Genomic DNA, 27,886 nt, shown 5'->3' on the forward strand with positions numbered 1-27,886 from the left:
GTGAGCCGCGACCCTGAACGGGAATAGCGGTATAGATAGACGCCTCATTTGACCAATCAGGATCTTCCAGTCGCTGTTGTAGGCCACTTTAGCCAATGAGAGTCTGAATAGAAACAGGACTTTCTTTCTCCTCCAGCGTCAATTGTCTCGTCTCTTCAGAGAGTTGGGATCAAACGAGGTCAGCTGACTTGAGTTGCCGAAAGTTAATTCAAGTAACAAAAATAACCTCAAGCTAAATTACCTGGGTCAAAAGTTCTGATAAAAAAAATTCTAATTAATGTTAAAAGTTACTAAATAATGCAATGCCGATAATTAATGTTTTGCAGTTCTGATGACAGTATTGAGACACTGTCGTTGTTGCGATGTTACATCCCTAGTTACTGTTTGTTATGTTTCTATCGCCTTTCTGCTCTACTCTGATAATCCGGTGCACACAGCATCGCAGGAGCCCCATTTCTCAACAGAGCTGTCAATCATGGCTTTTTATACTTATTTAGTCGGGAATCCGTTGTAATCGCAGTAAACACTTTTTTTAACACAATCAAGTCTCAGGGTTTGGGCAGGAGCGAGGGTGGGTCTTCTTATCTTTCAGTTATTGTAAACTTTAAAGAGATTTGTTGCCACAGCTGGGTGATTTGTGACGGTTTTGAAAAGATGAAAAGCAAACATTTATATTTTTTTGCGTTTGTTGTATTTATAGCAACAGATAAGAAATCACAAAGAAACTTGACTTGAACACAAAGCGGCGGGATAATAACTTTCATGATGAAACTGAGTTTGAGAAGAAAAATAAATCTGACATATTTAGGGATATTACAGTTTGAACCCATCAACTATGTGTTAGCATGTTGGAGGCGGGGTTTATGACCTATACCACACACAGCCAGCAGGGGGAGCTCTTAATCTTCTGGCTTCATTTGAGGCGAGGTTGTCCGCTGTCCATTCTTCATACATTCTCTTTCATCCAAACAAGCTGCAACTTTATTCCTTAAACATTCAATTTGTTTCCCTCAAAGTGGCCCTCTAGGTCATCGTCTCCTGATGACATCATTTAATAAAGACCAATAATCCTTTGTTTTAATAAAGGGACGTATTTATATTTCTGAGGAATGTTGTTGCATTTTTGGTTTTTATGTATTAAATGTTTTCTCTACTCCTCTTTGTTTATCATCCTTCACCATAAATGAAGATTTTTCTTCTCTGCTGGGCACTTTTTTGCCTCTTTTTGTTTTAATATTTTTTGTTATTTTGTTTTCTTTTGTTGTTTTCTTTTCAGAGTTCTTGCAGTTAAAATGTTTTTCCCAACACTCATTGGGACGTCATTTGTTGTAGGATATTGTTAATTTTCATACCATCAAGGCAGAAGGTTCACATGTAAACACTACTAGTATTTATTTTTAATTATTTATTTATATTTAATTTGTCTCCATGACCGCCTCGCTCTGACAAATCTCCAGTATATCCACTTTTTTACACTCTTTGTTCTTAACGTTTTATCATAGATATTATTTTAATTATTATTAGTAGTAAATGTTTAGGAGAAGACAGGTTTGAAATGAGGGTTCATCATTTCCTCTCTCCCATCAACATGACATCATAAACAACATTTACACAGACTCAGATATTATCTTAGTGAAGTTTATTTTAATTTTATTTTCTTGTTCATTCAGATGTTAAAAAGTTTGTTGTCATGAAAACGATGTTCCAGGATGAAATAAATATAAAAAGGTTCAGAATGAAAGTGTGCTGTGCTCATTTAAAGGTCACATATTATTTAAATTACACATACAGTTGTTCTATCACTATATGTCCCTAGTCTGTCTACAAACCCCCCAATTATGAGAAAAGTCCATCCTCTCCGTCTTTTACCTGCTCCACTTTTCAGTAAATGAATGCTCAAACAGGCTGTTTGGAGATTTTCCCTTCATGACATCACAAAGGGCAGTAACCCCTCCCTCAGGTGGGTGACACTCCCATAGCTAGGTGTTTGTTCTGCCCTCTGAGTCTGCCTTCTCACTGTAAACAATAGGACATGGAGCGAGAAAGCCAGAGCCCACCCAAGCCCTTCCAGAGAGGGGCGTGGTCAAACACATCTCATTTACATTTAAAGGTACAGACACAGAAACAGCCTGTTCTGAGCAGGGCTGAAATAGAGGGGTTTATAGGCATGATCAAATACAGGATCAGAGTGGATTTAGAATAAGAAACTTCACACACATGTTTTGGGGAGCTCTGAGACTTATTTAAACTGGTTGAAGAGAGGAGAATATGACACAAGTACAATATGATTTTTTAATATATATATTTAAAGGATAAGTTTCTGAAATGTCTGCATTGAAGCCGTCTTGAGAAATTCCTGGTTTCATATCGGGGAACTATCCTGTGATTTGCAGGACAAGCCGTTTAGCGCCCCCTGCAGACTTATCTTGGGATTACTCCAACATATGTCTACCTCATGATTTGAAACTCTGCCCGTGTTTAGTTTGAGCATCCAGCATTGTGACACTATATCAGAAAATGAAAAGATTTTTTTTTTTAAACGGACGGAAAGACGCGACCAGTCTGACCTTTAGGGGAAAAGCGTTACATTAAAATTAAAACATAAATTAATGGACGTATCAAACATTTCTTTAGTCATAATTAATAAAAGTAAAATAAGTGTATGTCTGTATAACCACATATCTTCTTTTATTCACGTGTTCATTCTTTTTATTGACACCTCCTCATTTTCCAACATTTATTGAGTGGTCCATTTACAGATTCTTTATTTTGTATTGCACTCTGATGACTCACTATTTTTCATGACGATCTCAAATATGTTGAGGGGTATGCATGACTAAATGTGACCACACGGGGGAGCCAGAGAGTGAGCTCACCGTGTGTCACAGCTGCTCTCAGCCTCATGTTAGACCGACAGGAACCAAACTGCCAAATAGAGGATTTAATATGACCCTGAGAGGTGACACAATCCTGAACAAATGTGAGGGAACACACATCAGACATCACACAATGGCGCAATTAAATCTAAAAAGAATGTGGTGTGTTTCTGCGTGTGTGTGTGTGTGTGTGTGTGTGTGTGTGTGTGTGTGTGTGTGTGTGTGTGTGTGTGTGTGTGTGTGTGTGTGTGTGTGTGTGTGTGCGTGCGTGCGTGTGTGTATGTGTGTGCATGTGCATGTGCGTGTGATTGTGTTAAGATCAGAGGGTGGGTGGGAGAGACCTGAGCTCCATTTATAGACAAACATAGAAAGTGAGAGAGAGTCAATGTAATCACACATGTGCCGGTGACGGATAGGAAGGAAGGAAGGATATCACACAACTTTAACACAGAAGAAGAAGAAGAAGAAGAAGGAGAAAGAAAGACACAAAGAAAGAAAGGAAGAAAGACAGACATCTATTTGCAGAGCTACATCATAAAGTAAGTAACTTTAACAACTTTGCATGTGCAACTTTTTTTCCAAGAGTCATATTCTGAAAAACTCAGCACCAGGATCAGTTATTTTATTCCCTGGATTATGCATACATCTTACATTCTTGTGCAAATAATCCAAAATGTAAACACGGTAGTGTAAAGAAATGCCTGCAACTCGTGGGATCATATAAAGTGTGAATGTGTTTGCCACTATATAACCTCAAAATCATAACTTTCTTATTTGTGTCATCTCTTTGTGTGTCCTCTTTTGGGAACTAAGAAGTGAGACAACACTTAAAAATTCTTAAAAACTTACTCACATATAAGGGTTTCATGCAGAGTAATAATCACTTTATTTATCCAACATGAACTCTCAGTAATTGCTTCTACAGCAAACCAGCAGACATCAGTATGTAAACAAAACTGTATTTTACAGTACAGAAATAAAGGTGACGTTAATTGAGTTGAATGATGGTTAATCATCCTGGATGAGTGATTGTGCGTCTTTCTTTTTCTTTAGGTTTTTGTGGGATTCTGTGTTTTATAGGTTTTGGAGTTTTTGGGATTGTTTCTTTTTAAATATTTGTTTTTGAGTGAGTTTGTTTATTTAAGTCTATTTTTTTATTTAGACTCTGAATGAAATATGTTGAAAAAATCTCTGCACACTTGAATGTGCGACATGTGTGTCAGACTTAAAGGGGTCATATTATGCTTTTTTCTGGTTTTATATGCTCTTTAGTGTGTTTTCCAAGTGTCCACATGTTTAGGCACATCTACATGCAAAAATTCAAAGTCCGCGGAAACGCGGCTTCTCCTACGTCCTCCTGTTAGCTGCAGCATTAGCTGCACGTAATGCTTGGTTCTAGCCCCCCTCGAAAAAAAATTGCCAGTGTGACGTCTTGTCAGTGTGAGATCACTGATCTAAGCCCATTGGCTTGTTGTGGCAAACCCAGCAGCTCATGTTGCATGCCCGTTAACTTCTGTAGCACGCCCACGATATGCCGTAGCCTGTGGTAGCACAGTAGTGCTAAGGTACTAATGTTTTTGCTCCACTCGGAGCCAGAGTGGCTGCATTCCCAATATGGTAAAAGGGGCGTGACATTTCCGAGAACCGTGCTGAGCAACTGACCAATTAAGGCAGAGCCGACAGGCCGACCAATCAGATCAGACTTGACACACGTGGGGACTCTGAACGTGGGCACTTCAGAGCCTTAGAGAGAGAGTCAGAAGCGAGCCGGTGCATGGAGCGGCAGTACATGAAAACAGACACTTTTTTCGAACTTTAGCTATTGTGAACATACTTTAGTAGGTACATAGATTAAATATACGAACCCCAAAAAGGGTATAATATGACCTCTTTAAAGACAAGTTTGGTTAGAGTCAGGGGTTCCCAAAATTTTCAGCTCCTGACCCCCAAAATAAGAGTGTCAGGCTGGGGCCCCCATCGTCCCTGGAGGTGGTCAGGGGCGTGTCAAGACTTTTTTGACTAGGGTGACCTACCTACTTATGCAGGGGTGGCATTTAGTTTGTGGACACACACACACACAAATGATTTAAATCTTTTTTTATCCTTTCTATTCCCACTATGATATGTAGCCTACTTAAGTAACACAGTTTGGCAACACTTTCATCTTCTGAACTTGATTCTTTAGGAACTGAAAATGAAAGATGTGCAAATCCACAATTTTATGTACCCAGAAAATTGCATGCAAACACTTTGCATGCAATGCATGCACAATTTTGCTTGTATGTATTTACAACTGAGAGTACTAACAAAAATATACTACTAATACATAAAGAAAAGTACCACCAGCCTGTTGAAAACAGCCAGAATAGTTGATTTGAAGTCTCGCCTCTGATTATGCAAATTGTCTATTATGCAATCACATTTCAAGGGGGGCCCATGCCACCCCTGGCCATCAGTCTGGACACGCTCCTGGAGGTGGTTGAGGCATTATTATTATTTTATTTTCATTACACTTAATGTGGTTTTAATTTCAAATGAACCACTTTTTTGCATATCTTAACAATAATGGGTACAATATTCAACCCAACCCCCACTTTGGAAACCACTAACCGAAAATGTAGTACGATCTGATAAAGTTGTCAGCATGAAGCGAGACCATGTGCTGGAGCATTCCTCACAGACTCGGAATGAGATTAATTGCACCTTATTATTATTTTCACCTCTTTTTAATTTGTAAGAATGAACTTTTTCAAAACTTTCCACACAGTCAGAAAAAAAACAGAGCTTTAGGTGGACTGAACTGCTGTCCACTTTTTTTAATGCTTTCACATAAAATGCGAACAATGGCCATCTTTTTTAACACCAAATTTTTGGGGCTTTTGTTTGAAAACACTTCGTGGAAAAAATATAAATGTATACTTTGACATAGAAAATAGTGACAAAAGGTGAAACACATCCTGTTCTTATGGTGATTATTAGATTAATAACAAGACAAATATGTGTGTGTGTTTTGAAGAGAGTGCGTGTCTATTTCCATGGACCTCCAGAACATGTGCCTCACACAGGTTTAGTCACACTTTCTGAAGCTCTGCACACACACACTTACACACAAATATTGACACACTCAGCTGGAAAGAACACCGGCTCTGTTGATTTGTTGATCCGCTGTCTGATTCTGTGCGTGTGAGAGAGAAAGAGAGAGTGTGTGTGTGTGTGTGTGTGTGTGTGTGTGTGTGTGTGTGTTTTCACATGCATGTGTGTGTGTGTGTGTGTGTGTGTGTGTGTGGGATCAAATACGTGACAGCTGATAGCTGTAGCTACTGTAAAGGTGACCTGGGGTCCCTTTTTACATAAAATCTTTCTGGGTTTCTTGTTTCTTGTCAGGCTGATGTCACTGTTGGCTCTGAGATGATATGAAGTGAGACGGCGTCCTTTCATTTATTCACTTATCAGATAAAATCAATTAAGACAAACTTTATTGTCTCGGTGTGAAATGTCGGGCATTTGATACCCAGTTCCTGCAGCCACATGTCCGACGTGTCCTTGTGCAAGACACTTTACCCCAAGTTGCTCCCACTGCTACGTCAGCGGCAGGTGAATGAGTATGTATGGGATAAGCTAATAATGATGGTCACTTTACATAGCAGCCTTTGCTGTGTGAATATGTAGGTGTGACCTGTAAAAGCGCTTTGAGTCAGATGACTAGTCAAGTAATAAACTGTGATATCAGAATCAGAATCTTTTCAGAATCTGGTTTTATTGCCAAGTACATTTACACGTACAAGGAATTTGACTTGGTGTATTGGTGCTAAACAATTAACAAGGAAATAACGCAGAACTAGCAACAACTTAAATAATACATAATGTCATAATGTTAAAAACAAGTTTTTTTTGTTTGTACAAAATACAAAATACAAATTTTTGAACCCCCATTGATAAACTTAGATGAGTTGCATTTTCAGCTGGAATGAAGTGAGTTTGTATCTCATGTACGGCAGAGTGCGATCACTGTTTAGGTCAGCTGTGGAGCAGCCGTAGAGTCAGTTGTCTCTCGACCAGAAGGTCGAGGGTTCGATTGTGGGCGATTATTAACAAACATAATGAGTGTATCAATCTCGGACCCCATCAGCTATCATCCTGGTTGTTACAGCACCTTTAGCAACATGAGGAGCAAGAATGAAATGTGAATTGTGAGGGATGATATCTTAATATGGAGTTAGCTGTGCTTTCATGTAGATGTTCATAGAGATAATCCTTAGATGAACTCCGAGGGTTCCAGAGATTGCGTTCAGTCTCTTTTGCTCTGTGTTATTTTCCTGCAAAGTTTTGCTCAAACACCAGAGGATGATAATACTGCGCCTACAAACCTAAACCAGAACACTTCCCATATGCAAATCTGTTTCCTTCAGATTTACATTTTCAATCAGAATCTGTAAATGGAGGTTGCATGTGAAGCTTCTTTGTGTTGTACCTCAATATAATATGCTACTTAGGCGCAGAAAATTAAACAATGTATTGTGTTATTTGCCCTTTTAGAACCTTAAACTTTTACTTAATCTATTTTAGAGAACTTCACCCCCTGCTGCTTGATGTTGTGATGTTTACCTCTCTTGTCTCCTGTTGTTGTTTTTCCACAGCGTCATGGCTCCCAGTTTGTCTCAGGCGTACAGGCGGAGGTGGTGGATGGCAATCACAGCCATCATAGAGAACCTGCTGTGCTCCGCCGTTCTGCTGGGCTGGGGCTCTCTGCTCATCATGCTGAAGAGTGAAGGCTTCTATTCAAGCCTCTGTGTCGGTAAGCTCAACATCCAGACAGAAAGACCAGAGATAATATGCATTAAGACATGTTGGACACTTCACTCTCTGACTGTTCTGCCCTACAAAGGCAAAAGACTCGCCAGAGTGTAGAACTGAGAAAAATGACTTTAAAGTCTTTTTGTTGTCCAGCCAAATGAGTTGCAGGCAGAATATTGGAAATGTGGCAATTCTTTGTCTTTTTAATCAGGTTATTAATGTACATAAAAATCTTGAGCTTAAACATGACCTTTGGCCCTTATTTGGAAGTTAAGGTACTCTGCCATTGCATTGCCTGTTCAATAATAAGGGGTCATGCCAAGGCAAAAGGCAGTAACTTCCATTTGATAGCTCCCTTGGTTGCTGATCACTATATTAAATCAGTATATGATAATAATGATAACATATACATGAAATCTAGTGATCATGGCACAATTAAGTGCTTGATGACAGATATTAAAACAAAGGCATATCACCTTAACTCCACTGCAGTGAAACAGTAACTTCACTTTGATCCGCAGTAAAACAAAGACAGAAGACCTTAACTCAGTTTGAGCATTCCGGAATGCTGCAGTTCAAAGGCAAAGACCCTGATGAGTGAAGTTACTGGACTCTGTCTTGGTTTCTCGAGGGCTTTTGGAAGTTAAGGCAAATACAACCTACTATTTTCTCAAAAGAACAACACAATTGACTCAAGATATCTGTCCACATGATAAAGCACATCTGTAATGTTCCAAAAATGACAAAAATCAATTTTTGAAAATTTTGAAAAAATTGAAGTTACTGCCTTTTGCCTTTGTAGGGCAGTGTTCTCGCACGGACGTCTGACATCGTTTCAGATGATGCTGTGAATGAGACGACAGGATGTTTAAATCTGAGCTTCTCTTAAACCGAACAGAACTGTTAATGTCACATAAAAATACAAAAAAGGGAGTGTAAGGACACCAAAGAGAACCCATCTGCCGGCCACGCATGTCATTTATTGTTATCAGAATTAAGGACACCTGGTGTAAAAGTGTTTTGAGTAGTCAGAAGACTAGAAATGCGCAATACAAGCTGAAGTCCATTTACCAGGATTGGTTAGAGTTAATATCTTGGTAGGCCAATCGGAGGCAGATATAGGGCCCCAAGTACGGCATGCAGCAAGTGCAAAAGTATATACAGTAAGAGGGGAAAACATAACAAGGGGCAATTTATGATTCTCACCGTGTGAAGATGCTCCTTTGTGTGAGACTTGTCAGCTTTGGATCTGACTTGTACGGAGCCCCTCTGGTGTCAGCTAAGAAAAAAAAGTTTTACAAATCCCTGCGTACATTTCATAATCAATGCGCACTAATTTGCAATCTGTGGGCATGACTTGTAAACACAAACTCCTGAGAAGAATAAATTGACTCTTTTCACGGCGACCACATCCACCAGTGAAGTCCTATTTCTCTGGATTTAAGGGTAGATTTCAAGTCAAATGCAAAAACACAATATAGCATTAACTCACTCACTTGGCAGATGTGGTCATTGTGAAATGGTCTGTACCGCTTCCTCTGAAGAAATAAATCGTGTTTACAAAACCCTGCCCACAGTTTATGAAACTGTGCTCACAGATGGCTAATCTTATCTGCACGTCCACGTGAACATGAGTGGAGCGTTGACTGTTGCCAAGTAACTCACCTCCATCCCACCAGAAGAAAATAAATAATAACTGTACAGATAGCAAAAGAAGGAAACTCATGGAGTTGTATGCTGAACTTAATAACTTTCCGACTACAAAACTGAAAGACAACATGACGTGGAAGGTGGATGTAGATCTGTGGGCGACTTTGTAGAGCCAAAGAAACACGTCATATGGCTCTGCTGTCTTCGGACAGTTCGGAGTCTTTTCAATTAAACGAGCACCCCTCAAGGTTTATTTACAGTATATTGCTGTATTCATTAAGTGACTGACTATGACATAAGGAGAGAGAAAGGACTTAAAAGTGGGCACACACACTCAGAGCAATCATAGCCTGCAGGGCATGTGACAGCTCTGTGTTGCTGTCCCACACATGCTGTAGTTATGGGAAAGCTATTCTGTTTATTCAAGCAAGGCTTGCCTGCCAAAGGCTTTTTGATCAGCACATTGTCTGAGTACACGTCCAGAGGGTTTGTGGTCCGATCACAGATGACTCTCGTTTTAATACCTTTTCAGTGATCCATTATCTAAACAAGGCATGCTGCCATTATACGCTTGCCTTTTAATAGTTGTGACTGTAACATTTCCCGTAACCTTGGATACTAGTCGGATATTCTTAGGACTTAGTCCTGCTATATCCTAGCCGTAAAAGTAATGCTCCAGCTCCAGGTGGGCACAATCCTTGACTTTTTTAGTAGGACATTTTTTAATCTACATGACAACAATTTTGAGCACAAGTGAGTTGTTCTTATCATTTAAAAGAAATCAGCAGGAAGTTTAGTTGCAGTTTCAGATTGCTAGCAGTTAAGTCACGAGTAGCAAAACATTAAAGTGAATATTTATAAGTGAATAATCAAATAAATAAATTATAAAAAAATGTTTTTATTTAACGTGAGGTTTCTTGTAGGTTTAGTCTTGGGATTTAGGTCAGATGTTTAGGTTACTGTTAGCTTATCCAAAAATAGATGACCCAATGTGAGCCAAAGAGAATGCAAAACAGACACACAACAGTCCATGAGAGCAATAAAAGAAGAAACACGACACTTGTATTTGGTGTGTTTAATCTCTGGGTTTTCAAAAAAATAACAGGGATCAGCCTATCATGTTAGTTAGGAGTGTTCCTAACAAGTTATCTTCCTGTTTATTAAAAGGATATTTAAATTACTCAGTCAGACTAGTCGACTAGCCTCTTAAATTGCTATTTGAAACAGTTTTTCACATTCTTCAAAAACCAAATTGAAGGCTATTTTGTGTTCCCCACTGCATTCAAGCTAGCTCCACACTCAACCTAGCCCAAGTTGAAAACTACAGACCGGTTCCACTTTTGCTCTTTCTATCAAAAAAACTTGCGCCCAGTCTATAATCAAGTCTCTGAGTTCCTTTCCAGAAATGATCTGTTTGACCCAAATCAGTCAGACTTTGAGCGGGGCCACACTACTGAGAGTGCACTACTGTCAGTAACAACACACTATATTTATAGAGCTGCGGGTCAGTCCTCAGTTCTATTGCCTGGACCTGTCAGCTGCTATCCTTGCCCTCTGAACTTGGCATATCAGGATCTGCCCTCTGGGTCTTGGAAGATGTCCGAAGCGCACAATTTATCCACAGGAGTGCCACAAGGGTCAATGCTAGGTCCCCTTATCTTCTTCACATAAACCACCTCACTTGGTGCAATAATTTTATATATTTATAGAAAGATCATATGAATGTTGAGACAGATATATGTACTGTATGTAGAGATGATAAGGATCGTGGAAGAGGATGTTGTTAGTAAGGTTGGTCTTGGTGGACAGCAGAGAGAGACTCAGGAAGGGGGTTTGGCCTATATATAGGCTAACTAGAATTTGACAAACGAGTAAAGTGGGATGACTAGGTATATAATTAGGTTAACGTTCACATGCATGTGCTGAATATAGTGAACACATCACTCCAGTTAAGTGGTCATTTGTTTGTATACCTGCTCTGCTCCTACGAGATGCCATCCGTCACATGTGCTGGTTTTCCTTTGGGGAGTAGAGCGGGTAGAGCAGGCACATTAACCAGTGCTACAGCCCCGTCTAGTGGTGGGTGGCTGCGTTACAGCTTAGACACAACATGTAACCAGCATTGTGGGCTTACAGTACATCAATGAATATTAATTAGTTTAACAAGACAAGTAATTCTGGTGCTAAGGTGACAACTCATTGTTTAGTGATCCATGCTGTGGCCATTGTTTGGTCCTTCACTATTTCTCTCTCTGATGTGTTTTTGACAGAAAATGAGACTGTCAGTGTCAACGTTTCCTCCATGGAGAGTGGTCACTGGCGGAGTTGTGTGGAGCAGGAGGAGGTGTTAAACCTGGGCTTCACCATCGGCTCGTTTCTCTTGAGTGCTGCCACTTTACCGCTCGGGATCCTGATGGACAAATATGGACCACGCCCACTGAGGCTCTTCGGCAGGTACGACTACAGTCATTTATTTTTGCCTTTTTTATCTGACAGCAATTCATTATAAATCACTAAAAGGCCAGGCCCATTTGACTTACAGTGTCTGTTCATATTTCAGTGCCTGTTTTGCAGCCTCCTGTGCAATGATAGCTGCTGCAACGTACGACCCTGACAGTAAGACAACATATTTCTTTTTTTTTTTTAATAAGGAAAAATACTGAGGGACAAAGTAAAGACAAATAAGTAAACATTGGGGGAAACAACTGTATGTCCCTTGAAGGTTTCATCATAGCTTATCATATTTTTAATTTCTACGTGTTCCACCAGTGCTGTCCGTCCTCATCTTCCTCGCTGTCTCCTTCAACGGCTTTGGAGGAATCTGCCTGACCTTCACCTCACTCACAGTACGCTGCAGACCCACTCAACACACACACACACACACACACACACACACACACACACACACACACACACACACACACACACATAAACTTCTGTTATGTATATTCAGGTTGAAAAGACATGTAATGGGATCTAAATTAAATGATCAAGAGTGACCTTACTATATGATCAGACATTAAAGAAACATGTTATGTTGAAGTGCTGGCTTCTCTGACAACAATGCAGCAGCCAGTATGTCCTCCTTCTAAGTTTAGACTCTGGTCCTGAATGGTCTGGATTTGTTTGGACCAGAGAAGGTAGGCGGTACCCTGACGCCCCTCGGTTTGCCAGATATGAGAGCAGTTATCAGGTCAAACCAACAGGTGTTGCAGCGATGGAAGCGGGCAAGAGAACTGGTTCAGATAGAAGTGATTGTACCCGACCTAAAAAGCCTCTGCATGTTTCTAATAAGCTCCACGAGCAGAAACGTGCTCAAACTAGGATCAATATTGGAGATGCTTTTGAAAAATGGAGAGAGGTTAAAATGCAGAAAGGTTTACAGAAAGATGCAGAGCTGGATAAACACTGAAGCTTCAGTGTCCACCACATGGCAACCTGCGTGAGCATCGACTCTAGGGAGGAGGGAGCGGGGTGATGGATTTCTCCAATTGTTTGAACATAATACTACTTTTATCTTTTGATCTAATTCTTGTGAAAAGTCTCAATCTAAAGTACTTAAAAGTTGGCGCACAAATAACTACATACAGTATAATGACAATGTTTTAGGACTAACACATTGCTAATTATTTTATTGCAAGTTAGACATTGTGCAGGAGTGTAGCTGCACATTTTTTTGTGAGAAAGGACAGCCAGTTACACAACAAACTGTGATGCACTGTGTGATCATACACAGCATTAATCACTGTCAGCAATTTCAGCTTGAGTGGCAGTTCTGTTGAAAGAGGCCACACAGGCCAGATTTTGCTTCCATGCCCATCGATGAACCTTGGTTTTGGTTGTCAGTTCACATTTTCCTTCCTTGGATCACTTGTGTTGGTACTGCAGCACATACCAGGAACAACAGGAGATACTCTGACCCAGTCGTGTAGCTGTGACTTATTGGTCCATGTCATGATCATTGTTATTCACGTCACCTGGTTCATAAATGTAATGATTTTGCTGACTGCCAAAGAGAAATAGGTTAATATAGTATACACAAAGGATTACTATTGACACATTGTTTGGAGTAATTTGGGATGAAATGGGTCAAACTAAATGACGTCTCCTGCAGTACTGACACTGAGGTTATGTACATCATCAGAGTAGGGGAAGCTAACTGTCTGCCTGGAAGTCATGAAACACAGTCAGCAGTGATGGGGGAACATGGGAACAGGCACAGAGGACAAAGGTCGGCAGTCTGGTTTGAACCTGGGACGTCAATGCCCCATGTATGGAATACGTTGCATTGACTGTTGGGTCACCAGGTCACTCGTTATAGCCACTTCTGCCCTTCTGTCTGTCAATGCCTTGACATCAAAGAGAGGGGAGTGGCTAAAAGTTTAAAGACCCCAAGATTTTGATATACAGAGAGCAGGGCAGCAAACTTCTACGATGCAGTGTTGTTATGAGTCTGATGTACAAACTTAAAGTTCAATGGTCTTGTCCCATACACTCTTTGTGAGTTGAGTACCTGTGATTAAAAGCACGTGTTCCTGTGTGTGTGTGTGTGTGTGTGTGTGTGTGTGTGTGTGTGTGTGTGTGTGTGTGTTGATTGAACAGGGGGTTGGGATGTGTATTTTGGAAAACACATGCTGTTCCACTTGTTCTAAATTCTGCTGCAGCCTCTCAGCCAATCCGAACCCTGGGCGGCAAACACACCCTCACAGCCCTGTCCCCTGTCTCTGTCTCTCTTCCTCCCACTTCCTGACACAGACCTTGTCCTGGACTTGACATGGTCATTTTGGCCTCACTGCTGACGTTCCTACTCAGGTGTGTGTGTGTGTGTGTGTGTGTGTGTGTGTGTGTGTGTGTTATCTAGTTGATAAGCTTTTACATAATGACCTGTGGTAAACGTGAACATTTTCCCAGCTAACCTCACCAGCTCTGTCAACTTTGATAAGGCAGTTTGCACAAAAATAAAGGCTCTCTCTGAAGCCAGCAAAAAACAAAAACCTTATCCTGGAAGCTTTCATTTCCAGGGAACTAAGGAACGATCAAATAGTCCTTTTATTGAAAGACTTCAGCAACATTTATAGCTCTGAGACCCTTAAGTGTAGTTTCACATTTAGCCAAGTACACCTGAGGCTGATAGAAATTGCATTATTCATTTGAAGACATTTGGTCACAAAGATAGACTGTATGTATAATTTGTGACATCATTGTGACATCATGCATTGTTTTGCTCAGAAAATCTTCTTAAATGTCCCCTGTTATCCACTGAAAATCCTCCAAAGAAGAAGACGTAAAAAGAAGAGAGTTAAGTCTATATTAGGTGAGGTAACACCAGCAACTCCCACCAGTGACTAAAGCAACCACTCTTGATTATGCATTACCTTAAGCAATGGCAGCTGATCAATAGAGGGCGCAAGGCCACCGCCCAACCACTCCCCATAAGGAGAATGACAAAGAGAAAGATTTTTTTTTGGAGGTCTTCCGGGCACGTCCAACTGGGTAGAGACCCAGGGGAAGACCAAGAGCTCGCTGAAGGGATTGTTTATCCCTTCTGGCCTGGAAATGCCTTGGGACTCCCCAGGAGGAGCTGGTAGGGAGTTGCTAAGTTGCTTAGCCTGCTTCCACCGAGACATGGCCCCGGATAAGTGGAAGATAATGAATGGATATTTATTTACACCCACAGTTTCAAAGGGCAGGTTTAATATTATTTAGATATATAGAAAAATATAGTTCTACATTATGTGTCTAAAGTGACTGATTGTTGACATGTTTCCAGTCTTAGGCCAGAAAATGTGAACCCTGGGCCTCCATGGACTCCAGTTAAAAGTTGCACATGCACATTTGCTCCTCTTGAATACAAAAGATTGGAGCTTGGATGGGTGCAAGAAATATGACTCCATGATCGCATTACACACACCACCACCAATAAGGAGGGAGCGTAGGGATACATCTCCTGAACTGAGACATACCGAGTGAGTCATGCCGTGTCACTGGATTAGAGCCTTGACTGAAGGTCCCCTTGAAACAGACCCTGCAGAGTATTCAACTGCAGTTATGTGACGTATTTCCAACAGAAACGGGATATCACAAGATAGAAAGTGGGACATAATTCTGGCAAGAATTTGATTGGATCTTTAGCTGCGACAAAGCTTTGTAATTTGTAGAAAACAATTTGAAGACACCCCTGAGGGCATAATGAGTCAACAGACATTTGAAATGTTTTACAGCAAAATAAAATAAGGTTATTTTGAAGTAAAATAGTCAGATAATGATTTACAAAAAAATATTTGGCAGAATAAAGAATAAAGAATATACATGTAAAGTACACAAGTAAAATGGATTAAAAGTCAGTTAATGGCTTTTTGCAGAACATGTTAACATCAAGCTAACAAACTAAGATATACATCCTAGTCCATCTGTGAGAAATCCCCCTCCTTGTTACACAATTTGGGAGGCTTCATTGGTATTGACTCGTTTCTCTTTGGTTAACTTTAGGCTAAGAATTTAAACCACTGAGTCAGCCGTTGTGACGCAGACAGACTGGACAGATAAGCAGACAGATCAATAAGGAAAAGGGGGGGGCGGATGGAGGCGGTTCAGAGTTGATTTGTTTGCTTATTTGAGAGGAAACTGAACATTTATTCTCACTTTATATATTGTTTCAAAAGTGGTGAAGAATATGAGAAAAGAGATGCATTGAATGGCCTTCAGATGATAGAAGCAGCACAATGTTACATCTCCTATCTCCTAAGGTCTTTAGGGCAAATGAACGTCAACTACAGTCGATATCAAACTTATTCAAATTCTTTCAGATCTTTTCCCTCAACTTTTCTCCGTTGGTTCTATGTAAGAATATGATGGACCAGTGTGCCCATACATAAAATGTATACAACTACAGTTTTCATTTTATCATACCCAACGCGGCAAAAATCCCAAAGGTCACTAAAGCTCAGAAATGTCCAGTAAACACCATCAAAACGTACTTTTTGAGAACTCGGATTCTTGTTTTCTTTCAGAGTTTGATGTTTTATTCACTAAACATCATATAAGACCCTTTGAGCAAACAAGCAAAGACATAATGTCCATCCAATCTCCACTCTGCATATAAAATCAAGAAGGTATATCCCAGTCATTTTCAGAACTATCAACATAATATGCACAACATTGCAATAATGTTTTGTTTTTTTCTTCCATTGTGTGTATAATTGACATGTCATGGCTGCAGTATGTATAGTGTATTGTTGGGAATTCAATTAGTGACGTTTAAAATACATAAACAGTCATCCACAGTGTCTCGTGCCGTGTGTGTAGTCAGTGTAAACTGAGCATTAAGGCCACCCTGTAGCGTTAAACTGATACACTGGCTACTAAAGTTAGAGCGAAAGTCTGCAGACACACACGCACACACACACACACACACACACACACACACACACACTCACACGCTAACACTCTCACACACACACACACACACACACACACGCTAACACTCACACACACACACACACACACACACACACAGCTAACACTCACACACACACACACACACACACACACACACACACACACACACACACACACACTAAACACACGCTCACCCCCATCTGCATCTTTAGAGAACATTCACAAGACCACAAAAATCACATATGCCAAGTCAGCACGACAAAAGGACGAGTGAAAGTCAGGTTTTGTGTGCATGTGTGTGTGTGTGTGTGTGTGTGTGTGTGTGAGGGACAAAGAGAAGGGCAGATAGAGAGCATACTGGCACTAAAAGCACATACTACAATACTTTGAGTGTTGGAGATGGAAATACTGAAATACTGACTGCACATGTCAACGCTGAGGCTTGCTGTCAGATTGTGATTGTGAGTGTGTGTGTGTGTGTGTGTTAGCTGAAGTTCTACTACTCAGGGGTAAGGTTTTAATAATGCAATAGCACCCCCTGCTGTTCAGTGCCTTTAAAACACCTCTGAAGAACATGAGCCTTTTTTTTATTATTCATTACAGTTTCTTTCAGATGAAATAAAAATATTTACATGAACATTAAGCATTTAAAGAAGATTATTTTGTGCATATTGATAGATTTTTTTTTCTCCTGATGATTATGGTTAATTTAATTCTTCCAGCTGCCTAACATGTTTGGAAATGTTCGGTCAACGGTCCTCTCCCTGATGATCGGTTCCTACGCTTCTTCAGCCGTCACATTCCCCGGGGTCAAGGTACACACACACACACACACATACACACGCACGCACACACACACACACACACACACTCCTCCTATTCTTCCTCTTTCTCATTATCCTTCTCCTCTACTGTCGTCCTATTCATCTCTCTCCTATGCCTCTTTTTCCATTTTTTCTTTTTCTTCTCCTCATCCTCCTCCTCCTTTGCCTTCTTCTTCTTATCTTCTTCCTCGTTCTCTTCATCTCCCCTGCCTTTCCTCTGTGAGACATGAAGCTGAATGACTGTCAAAGACACAGCTGAAGAACTGTAGACAGAAGGAGAGAACAAAAAGGAACACAAGAACTTGCAGAAATAAATACATTGAAAACAAGGCTTCATCATGATGGGATTATTTCAGCTGAGTTGTGACATTAATAAGAGTAAGCTTTACATTTAGAAAAACTTCAGATTTTGCTCATGTTCTCTGTTTCTCTTGTGCACAGCTAAAATCTGTTACACTTACAGCACCATCATTTTTTGGGGCCCAGCTACAATACTACTCTATGAACCAAGAGAAAGGCAACACAGAGTGTGGGTGCACAGGATGTGATGGACAAGAATATTTTAAAGAGATTTGGCTCAGTCGGATGTTCAGCTGTGTTTATGCCATCCACGCTGAAGATGCAGCACAGCTGTGGCTCCTTTGCAATGCACCCTGATACATGTAGGTACTGCTGCCATTTTCCTTGAGCAGGAGGATTCAGCTTTCCCCGTCAGGACAGAAAACCCCTGATATTTACTGTTTTATCGATTACTTTGAACCTCGATATGAATCATGAAGAAAGTTCCTTTAAAGCAAATATATAAATTGAAAAGGGGGAGATGGAGATAGATCAGTTATTCCATTTAATTAGAGTGATTTTAAATAAAAGTGGGAGCACACGGGGTGAAAGAGAGTAAAAAGAACAATCATATATTACTATGATACAGTGAAGCTGTGGATTACCCCCTTTTTTAAAAAATCCCAATCTCCCCTTTTTCCTGCTCTATTTCTCTCCCATACCAATCCTCTTCCTCTTCCTCTTCCTCCTCTCCAGGTGATTTACGACCTCGGCGTGTCGTTCCACATCATCATGTGGGTGTGGTCTGGTATAGCCTGCATGGTTTTCCTCAACTGCTTCCTGAATTGGCCCGTTGAATCTTTCCCTGCACCCGAAGACATCAGATACACGTCAGTACAATCAGTCAGGACCATAGATACAAAAAACATCGTCGCACATTCCTGGAAAATAAAGTGATGAGTCATGTAGCCTATACCTTTTTATGGGAAGGCATATGCAATTATTATTAATAGATTGAATCCAAAATGTTTCATCAACTCTCTTGATGAGATTCAAATTAAGGAAAGCAAATTTGACTCTTGTCTGGCCTCTTGCTTAGTCACTCATTACAAAGAATATGAATCTTTTTCAACTCCTCTTCACCTCTGACTTTACATGGATCTCATCCACTAAAGTAATCATGTATAAAAAACATGTTTTTGGTCACTTCCTCAGTCAGAGGGTTAAGATTAGATAAAGCAGACAAAACCTTTCCTTCTCTTTGTTGTCCTGTTGGATAAAGGCTGGAGATATGTTATATGTTTTATAGCCTATTTTCTCTCGCCGTCCTTTTTCTGAGCAGTAAAAAGGTGAAGCTGAGTGGGATCGTGACGGAGGACAAGATGACAGGGGAAACCTACGTCACCCATGTGAGCGTCATGGAAGACATGATGGGAGCCAAGCAGCCAGAAGCCGAGAAGACGGACTCACAAGGAACGACTCAGGGTAAGAGCCGTTAGAGTAGGTGATATGGTTGGTATGTGTCAGACAAAGTGATTAACAGCACGCTGCCAAAAAGGCCTTTTTTATTTTGCATTTTTACAGCAAAGAGTCTCAATGAGTGATACATTTTACTGTCAAAACAAAAAATAGTTTTTTTTGTTCAATACACCAGAAACACATTTACAGAAGAAAATCAGAATATAAATAAGAGCAGGGTACAGCAGGTCTAAATGGGTTAGCAGGGCTAAGTTCTTACTTTATTATACAATAAAAATGAGAACAACCTGAAATAGTAACCAAACCCAAAACGTACAAGAAAAAACATGTTTTATGTCTAAATGGGTTTAAATCTTACAGCCCAAGCATTGCACAGTGGCGTCCTCTTCCATTCACATCTGTAGTGCAAATAATTGACAGGTGTCATGACATGCCCCCTTGATTAGGCGATGATTTGGGATAAATTAATTCAACCCACTGACTTAATAAGTCGCAGAGCTCCCCAAGACATGTCTGTGAAGTTTCTTGTTCTAAATCCACTCTGATCCTGTATTTGATCATGCCTATAAACCCCTCTATTTCAGCCCTGCTCAGAACAGGCTGTTTTTGTGTCTGTACCTTTAAATGTAAATGTTCAACAAGTGTTCAACAAGGCCCCTCTAGAAGGGCTCGGGTTGCTTTGGCTTTATGGCACCCTGCCTAATTGTTTACAATAAGAAGGCAGACTCAGAGGGCAGAACAAACACCTAGCTGTGGGAGTGTCACCCACCTGGGGGAGGGGTTATTGCCCTTTGTGATGTCATGAAGGGAAAATCTCCCAACGGCCTGTTTGAGCACACATTTTCTGAAAAGTGGAGCAGGCAGAAGACGGAGAGGATGGACTTTTCTCATCATTGGGGGGTTTGTAGACAGACTAGAGACACATATTAGTGTTAGAGAAACATGCATATTGCATAATATGTGACCTTTAATAAATGACACATAAACAGCTAATCTTAAATATTCCTTCCAGTCATTCTCACAGCAAACTCTAGTAAACATGAACCTGCATCACATCGTCTGACCTTTGAATCAGTTTTCCTTCCTTTAACTAAACCACATTTAACTGCGAAACTGGTTCTTTTAAAGTCGGGTGATACTCCCCGAGGCTTTAACTGAAAGCATTGCTCATCGTAAGTGTTGATCACTCATCCGACTCATCAATCTGTCCCACACCTTGCTCTGTCACTTTCAGATGCGTTGCACTTTCTGCTGCTGATTAGTCAATTAAAGTCAGGCCACATAAGAAAATCAGTTCCTCTCCGTTCACATCTGTCTGCCCTGTTCAAACTGTAAAAAAAAAAATCAAAATAAAAGCATGAAAAATAAAAGAGAAACTGTGAAACTAGCAGGAAACTGAACTTTCAGTGAACTGAATCTATTTGGCTCGACTGTCTGAAAAACTCTGCAACTAGAAGCTGCTTTCACACATCACATCTCTCTCTCTCTGTCTGTCTGTCTGTCTGTCTCAGCCCCACTGCCGCTCTGTCACTCTATGTGTTCTCCCATCTTCCTGTGGAGTGTCATCACCATGGCGATGACTCAGTTGAGGTTGATCTTCTTCATGGGTGCCATGAACAAGATGCTGGAGTTTCTGGTCACCTATGGCGACCCTAACCGTAAGATGACAATGACCTAAGAAAAGTTGTTGTTTTCATTGAGCTTAACAGAGACAGGTAACATGTCTGAAATTATCTGTGGTGGTGATTCCTGACCTGTTGTTTGTTTCAGCCTCAGAGGAGCTGCAGATGGAGGCAAAGGACCAAGGTAAGAGACAAGATACTTAGTTGTCTGTCCTTCTTTTAAAAAGGATAATCTGGTATTGTTTGATTCATATATTATAAGTGAAGGAGAATGCTTCGAAACACCTGTTAAACCTGTGATTCCCAAAGTGGTGGGCCTGAGGTTATTAACAATGCACACCTGCCAAATAGGGGGCCCAGCTGAAAAAGTTTGGGAACCTGTGATCCTACGGAAAATAACCCTCAAACTCACACATAAAAAACATATTGTCAGTAGAAGCATTACTGTAGTTGTTATGTGAGTTTGAATTTACCTCTCTCTATATCTCTTTGCTCCCAAGTGGGTTTCTACTCGTCGATATTTGGTACGATGCAGCTCCTGTGTCTGCTGACCTGTCCTCTGATTGGATACATCATGGACTGGAGGATGAAGGAGTGTGAGGAGGAAAATGCAAACACACAATCTGAAAAGAGGTAGTTGTATTTAGGTATCATGCTGCTGCAATAACAAAGTAGTCAGAAAGGCAAGAGTTTGTTTACAGCAAAGTATTACGTTTTTTTCATGCTAGCCCTGGAATTACATTAGACATGTTTCCAGGGGCGCTGGTGGCGTGGTGGCGTAGTGGGTAGTGCGCGTGTCCCATGTATGGAGGCCATAGTCCGCTCCTTTCCCGCATGTAAATCCCCATTCTCTCTCTCCCTGATTTCCATCTCTACCCATTGTCCCATCTCTCCAATAAAAGCACAAAAGCCCAAAAATACATCTAAAAAAAAAACAAAAAAAAAAACATGTTTCCATACTGGCCCCAATAATATGCATTTCAAATATGTCATAGCTGTAACTCTCCTTTTATTTTTAACATCTCTTGACATTTTCCCTCTTCAGCCAATCAGATCCACCAAAAAGAGACAGAAAGATCCAGAAACTGACCAATGCCATGAGAGCTTTCATCTTCACCAACCTCCTACTGGTCTCGTTTGGAATCATTTCCCTGATTGACAACCTGCCCGTTCAGGTTAGTAAAATGCTGACCAGAATCACAAGGATCAAAGTTTCCCAGCATACTAACGCAGAATTCAAATATCTATATAAAGAAACGGACATGTGAATGTTGAGCTATCTGACTCTATGTTTACTTTTCTCTGTAAGGTGGTGTCGTTTGTCCTGCATACCATAGTTAGAGGATTTATTCACTCCTGCTGTGGGGGTCTCTATGCTGCTGTGTGAGTAAAGACACTGCTATCTTCAAAGTGTACTGAAGTATTTCATTTTCATCCTTATTTTTTATGTATAATTCTGAAAGCGTTGTGTGAAGGTAGGCATTTGTGAGGAACACAATGGCCTAGATGAGTTTTCCTTCAACCTCCTTCAACAGTCGAAAGTTCTCTGATTGAACATGAGGGGGCCTATCGTCAACAGGCACTAAACGTTTTGGAGCACAGCCCAAGTGTCACTGGTATTTTCCACCCAGCAAAATTTTAGTAACATTGTGTAAACAGGAAATTAACTTGCATTAACTTTAGGACCGTTGCGTGTGTTGGTCTGGTCAGGTGCAAAGGAGGCCTTCTGCGTTGGGGACTGCGCCATAAACCAACTGAAATCTGCTCTAAGTGCATGGCACCGTTATTTCCTGCTGTGTCCATTATGGAGAAAGTACAGCATAAAGCCCTGGATTCCAGCAGTAGTAAAGTAAATAAATGATGTCCAATCCTGTTGGCGTGTCCGAACATTTGAACAACTAATGGCATTAAATATTGTGCGTAAAGGCACTGACCGTTTCTGAGTTTGTGGCTATATGTTTCAGGTCATATAAAGATAATCCGGGCATACAACAGTGTTGTGTGTGTGTGTGTGTGTTATGTGTATTCAGGCATACAATAAAAATGAGAGGAAGTTACCAAGATTTTTGAGTAGCACAAATGGAGCGATGCCTGCCAGCTAGTTCACGCAGACAACTCGAGCTGCGCTGATTTCACACTTGCATCATTATCGTGAAAGCGGCAACCGCTGGTGTTGAAAAATGAAGCCAGTAAAGAAGTGCAAAATCCTGCAGTTAGTCCAGTGTCCACTTGAGGCTGACTGCAGAAGCACAGGAAGTCACATTCATAAAAGCCTGTTTTTACACCAGAAATTAACAGTATACGAGTTATACATATTGGGTGTGTGGCTGACCTGATTTGTCAAAAAGGCTTTAAACCCAACTCAACTCCACCTAATAGCCTGTAGCTAGGTTGAATGAAAGTAAGGTTGGGACAGCATTTCCAGCATAGAGACCTCCATCAATGGGCTTCAAAGCCCCCTGCTGTAACTGATGGTCACTCATGCTTCATCCACTATTTATCACCGACTATGGTCTGGAAGCTTGATCGCGTATGGCACTGGCAGTACGCAGGGGGGCATGCTGGGGCCCCGTCTTTTGAGGTTTCAGCACACAGGGCAGCATAGATCACCAGGGCAGCGTGCTTTTGCTTTGTCTGCATTGCAGCAACATTTCTGTTTCACTGAATGAAACCTCATTCAGTGTGAGCACATAATTCATCTGTACAGTGAAAGGTGACCTTTCCACCAGAACATTTATACTATTGTACAGTATATACATTTTGTTTGCTCATGATTAACTATGTCGGTCATTAACATTAATTTCAATACTACATGATCATGTGATGTTTAGTCTATATTTCAACTCTAGATCAAACAATGATTGCATGATTTTCCTCCCTTCTGATGATTTTTGTTTCTGTCTCTTCAGGTATCCTGCTAACCACTTTGGGACGCTGACAGGTATGCAGTCAATGATCAGCGCTGCATTTGCGTTGCTCCAGCAGCCACTGTTCATCCTGATGGTGGGACACCTGAGAGGAGATCCCTACTGGGTGAGAGATCACAAACACACACGGTTAAAGAGAAGACAAGAGAAAACAGACAAATCAGACAGGTTTTATAACAGGTTTTTATTACAAGCACTGACATGTCTCTCCTCACAACAGATCAACCTGGGACTTCTCATCTTCTCCTCGGCCGGCTTCCTGTTGCCGGGCTATCTGTTCTATCACCGTAGAAACCTGATCCTGGCAAGGGCAAGACGTGATAAGCTGGCCGCCTGCCAATCAGACAAAGAGAATGTTCCTCTTAACCAATCAGAGAACGTAACGGCCAATGGCAAAAAGAATGGGCATGTAGGTAACGGTTGCACAACAAATGGGCACACAGCTTAAAATGATTTATAGGATTTATATGATCCATTTATTTCATTATAGACCATTTGTTTGTAGTTATGGTGCACAGGTAAATCAACACTCTGGGACTAACATTAACGCAGCCTCAACTCGATCTAGACTGAGAAGAGCGGCAATAACAGTACCAAAAATGAAACAAGAGAGAAATATATTTTTAAATAGTTTTCAAGCTTTATTTAAAACACACAAAGATCACAAACAGTGATAAGAAGGTGCTGCAGGAACAACTGAGATGGAATTAAATAACAATAACTTTCTGTGCCCTAAAGTAAAAGGATTGTTTCATGAAACACATGCAAACTGCAAAAAAATGAGACTATGGCTGTGTTTGAAGTCACACTCTCATTCCCAGCTCCCTACATTGCAGCGGACTATATAGGGCACTCATTCGGCACAACAAGAAAAACATTTCAGACACCACTCTGGCTGTCGGTAATGATGTCATCGTTTTAGCAGAACTGAATTGTGCAGCTTCATGTCGGCATCAAAAATAAGGTTAATACGGCATGAATTTCAATGCTAATTGATATGGTTCTCATCGTAATTTCACAAAAACAATTGAATTTGATAAATAAATATCAAGTACTGAATTTTAAATATATATATGTATATATATATACATATATATATATATAGGTGCTTACAGACGATGGTCTCATGCCTGTCTTCATCATTATGAAAAACTAAAGTTGAGAGTCCTTTCCTCTTCATTAAAACAGCTTCTAGAGTTCAGTAACATATCCTCCAAATATAAACTTTATTGTGATTCTGTGTTCGGTTTTCACGCTCCTCTAATCCGTCTGACCGAGGTAAAACGCCACTTTCTGATCGTAAAAATCTTTGAACCACATTGCATGATGATATATAGATTACGTTGGATAGTGACCAGTTTGTACATTACTTTTCACAATGCATTGTTGGGTACAATGAATGGACTGTATAGGGTATGATAATGCCGCTATACAATGGTGTATTCGTGTGTGATTTCAGACACAGGCTAGATGTACATATGATTGACCAGTGAGCTGCATTCTGGGAAATATTCACAATCCCTACACCCTTGACCTTTACAGTAATTGATATAAAATAATTAAAGGACCACACCACACTCTGTGTGTTTGAACCACATTCAGTAGCTCTACAAAACCATTTTAGCCATTTATCAAAGCCTAACTTAAAGGAGCAATATGTAATGTAAGATATGTACTGATTTAAATGATAAAGGTACCTTACTATATGATCAGACATTAAGGAAACATGCTATGTTGAAGTGCTGGCTCCTCTGACAACAATGCAGCAGCCAGTATGTCCTCCTTCTAACTTTAGATTCTGGTCCTGAATGCTCTGGATTTGTTTGGACCAGAGAAGGTAGGCGGTTTTAAGGCACCCCCACACGGCCGTTTTGGACGCCCCTCGGTTTGTCAGATATGAGAGCAGTTATCAGGTCAAACCAACAGGTGTTGCAGCGATGGAAGCGGGCAAGAGAAGTGGTTCAGATAGAAGTGATTGTACCCGACCTAAAAAGCCTCTGCATGTTTCTAATAAGCTCCACGAGCAGAAACGTGCTCAAACTAGGATCAATATTGGAAATGCTTTTGAAACATGGAGAGAGGTTAGAACACAGAAAGGTTTACAGACCGATGCAGAGTTGGCTAAACACTGAAGCTTCAGTGTCCACGACTTGTCAATCTGCGTGAGCGTCGACTCTAAAGAGGAGGGGGCGGGGGGAGACATATCTCCGATGTTTTGAATTTGGGCTGCAGTACCCATTTGAAACACTAGGTGTCAGAGTTACATATTGCTCTTTTAACTTTGCAGAATTTTTCATGAGCCTGAAAATTGCATTCAAGAAGTCGCCTGTCGGTAAAATACAAAAACTACAAGTTAAAAAATAAAGCCTTTACATAGTATTCACATCTCATCACCATCTTTTTAAAGGCAAAAAATATTTTGTCATCAAAAACAGATGAAGAGATATTTAAAACAAGACTATGTTGCTTTTGAAAAGAGGAACAGATCCTTTCTCTTACAACTTAAAAGCAACTTTTTCATAGTTTGGTACAAACCTCAGGAGTCGATGGAGACCAAAGCAGACCAAAAAAAGACTACAAATTGGATTTGAACTCATCAGGTCTCCAATAACACGACTCCACACAAATGTGCATGTTGCTTATAAACTGCTGGATGTGTAATCAAGCAGCTGTTTGCTATAAATCAAGTTCAAAGGTGATTATTCCGACATCTGTTCACAGCTTGTATTCTTTTCCCCCAAATATGCAAAAGAAAGTGCTTTCAGCTCAAAGACCTATACAGATGCCAAAGACCACTAAATGTAATGAAACAATGATTACATTTACTGCATTAACTTGACAGCTGTCCTGACTGAAGCCTATATCATCTGAGTTCCAGTTTAAGATGTTTATAATACTAGAAACCACATTTAATTAATCTTTAACTCTGACGGTCTCAGACAACCAGCTTTCTCCGAGAGTCTTTGTAATAGTTGGATTTGATTCTGTAAATGTGACTCTTAACTTTGTCTCTTCTTTAGTTGATATTTTTTTAGTTAGCAGAAGCACATTGTGTCTTTTTCTTTAAGTTTTGGAAAGATGTTCATGTGTGTCGGTGGTTGTTCCACTTTGCTGCACTTGATATATTGCAATAACTAAACAGGAACTAAATCACTAACGAGGGATATTTGAGCCAATCGTAGCTCTGTTCAGGCCAGTGTTTCACAAACGAGACGAAGTGTGGAGTCGTTTTGTTCTCCTCTCATGAAAATTTTCTGAGATTCTGTGCAGGCACAGACTTGTTTGGAGCAAATATGAAAATGTGATTATAAAATTCAGAGTAAGTAAAATACAGTAAAGAGCGGTGCAGTACGTTGAGGAGAAACACTTCTCCATCTTTGGCTGCTTCCATGTTTTGTTGTGAGTGTCTGTAGTGTAGTGTACAGTGTTAATAGAAGAATGTATAGTTTAAGAATAAGGTTGATTCTGTGATTAAATGTAAAAAACATGTTTGACATAATCTGCATGCTTTGGAGTGCCTTGGTGTTAAACCCTTTAATATAAAATCTTATAGTTTTATTGCTTTAGAGGCAGAATTGCACAAAAAACAAAGCACCTTATTTGAATCTTGTTTTTTGCTATGCATACATCCGGTTCACCTTAAAACATAAAAAATACACATATAGATATAGACCAACAATTTTAAAGGACTTCAAATGTGTTTGCTTAGAAAGGTAGTATTTATTGTGTTATATTGTTGCTTTGATGTATCCGTCCACAGTGTGACGTTATTATAGCCTTATTAAAAAGGTGGCTGCAGTTATCAATTGTCACATTATCACCATCACTTTTGGAGGTGATGAAAAAGAAGCCAAAGTTAGATCAAAAATCCTGCCATCAAGATATAATGTAAGATATAAGTTTAATTTAAAGTTTTTGTTGTAAATAGCTTTTCTCGAAGGAGGAAGATTTGTTTTTTGTTTCTGTCTCTATTTTAAATGTTGCTTTGATTTTGTTGTCGAGAAATGTAAAGAAAAAAATAAAACATGTTTCATGAA

The 27,886-nt window shown here is 40.2% G+C and overlaps 1 protein-coding gene across 1 annotated transcript; it reads left to right on the plus strand.

The window, feature by feature from the left end:
* The first annotated feature begins 3,281 nt into the window (after positions 1 to 3,281).
* On the plus strand, positions 3,282 to 27,886 carry slc43a1b (solute carrier family 43 member 1b). Its single transcript, XM_061052934.1, has 15 exons — positions 3,282 to 3,415; positions 7,514 to 7,671; positions 11,591 to 11,774; positions 11,881 to 11,936; positions 12,090 to 12,166; positions 17,441 to 17,533; positions 18,578 to 18,711; positions 19,164 to 19,306; positions 20,812 to 20,958; positions 21,071 to 21,106; positions 21,423 to 21,555; positions 21,968 to 22,097; positions 22,232 to 22,305; positions 23,832 to 23,955; positions 24,070 to 27,886. Exons 2-15 carry the CDS (start codon positions 7,518 to 7,520, stop codon positions 24,295 to 24,297), a joined length of 1,713 nt encoding a protein of 570 aa, XP_060908917.1. The 5' UTR covers positions 3,282 to 3,415; positions 7,514 to 7,517; the 3' UTR covers positions 24,298 to 27,886.

Source organism: Labrus mixtus, chromosome 2 (genome assembly GCF_963584025.1).
Source record: "Labrus mixtus chromosome 2, fLabMix1.1, whole genome shotgun sequence".
Taxonomy (NCBI): domain Eukaryota; kingdom Metazoa; phylum Chordata; class Actinopteri; order Labriformes; family Labridae; genus Labrus; species Labrus mixtus.

Coding starts and splice junctions, on each gene's coding strand:
- slc43a1b (XM_061052934.1), top strand. CDS start 7,518: ATGGCTCCCAGTTTGTCTCAGGCGTACAGGCGGAGGTGGTGGATGGCA. Junction 20,959..21,070: donor CACCTATGGCGACCCTAACC/GTAAGATGACAA, acceptor TGTTTGTTTCAG/CCTCAGAGGAGCTGCAGATG. Junction 22,306..23,831: donor GGGGGTCTCTATGCTGCTGT/GTGAGTAAAGAC, acceptor CTGTCTCTTCAG/GTATCCTGCTAACCACTTTG.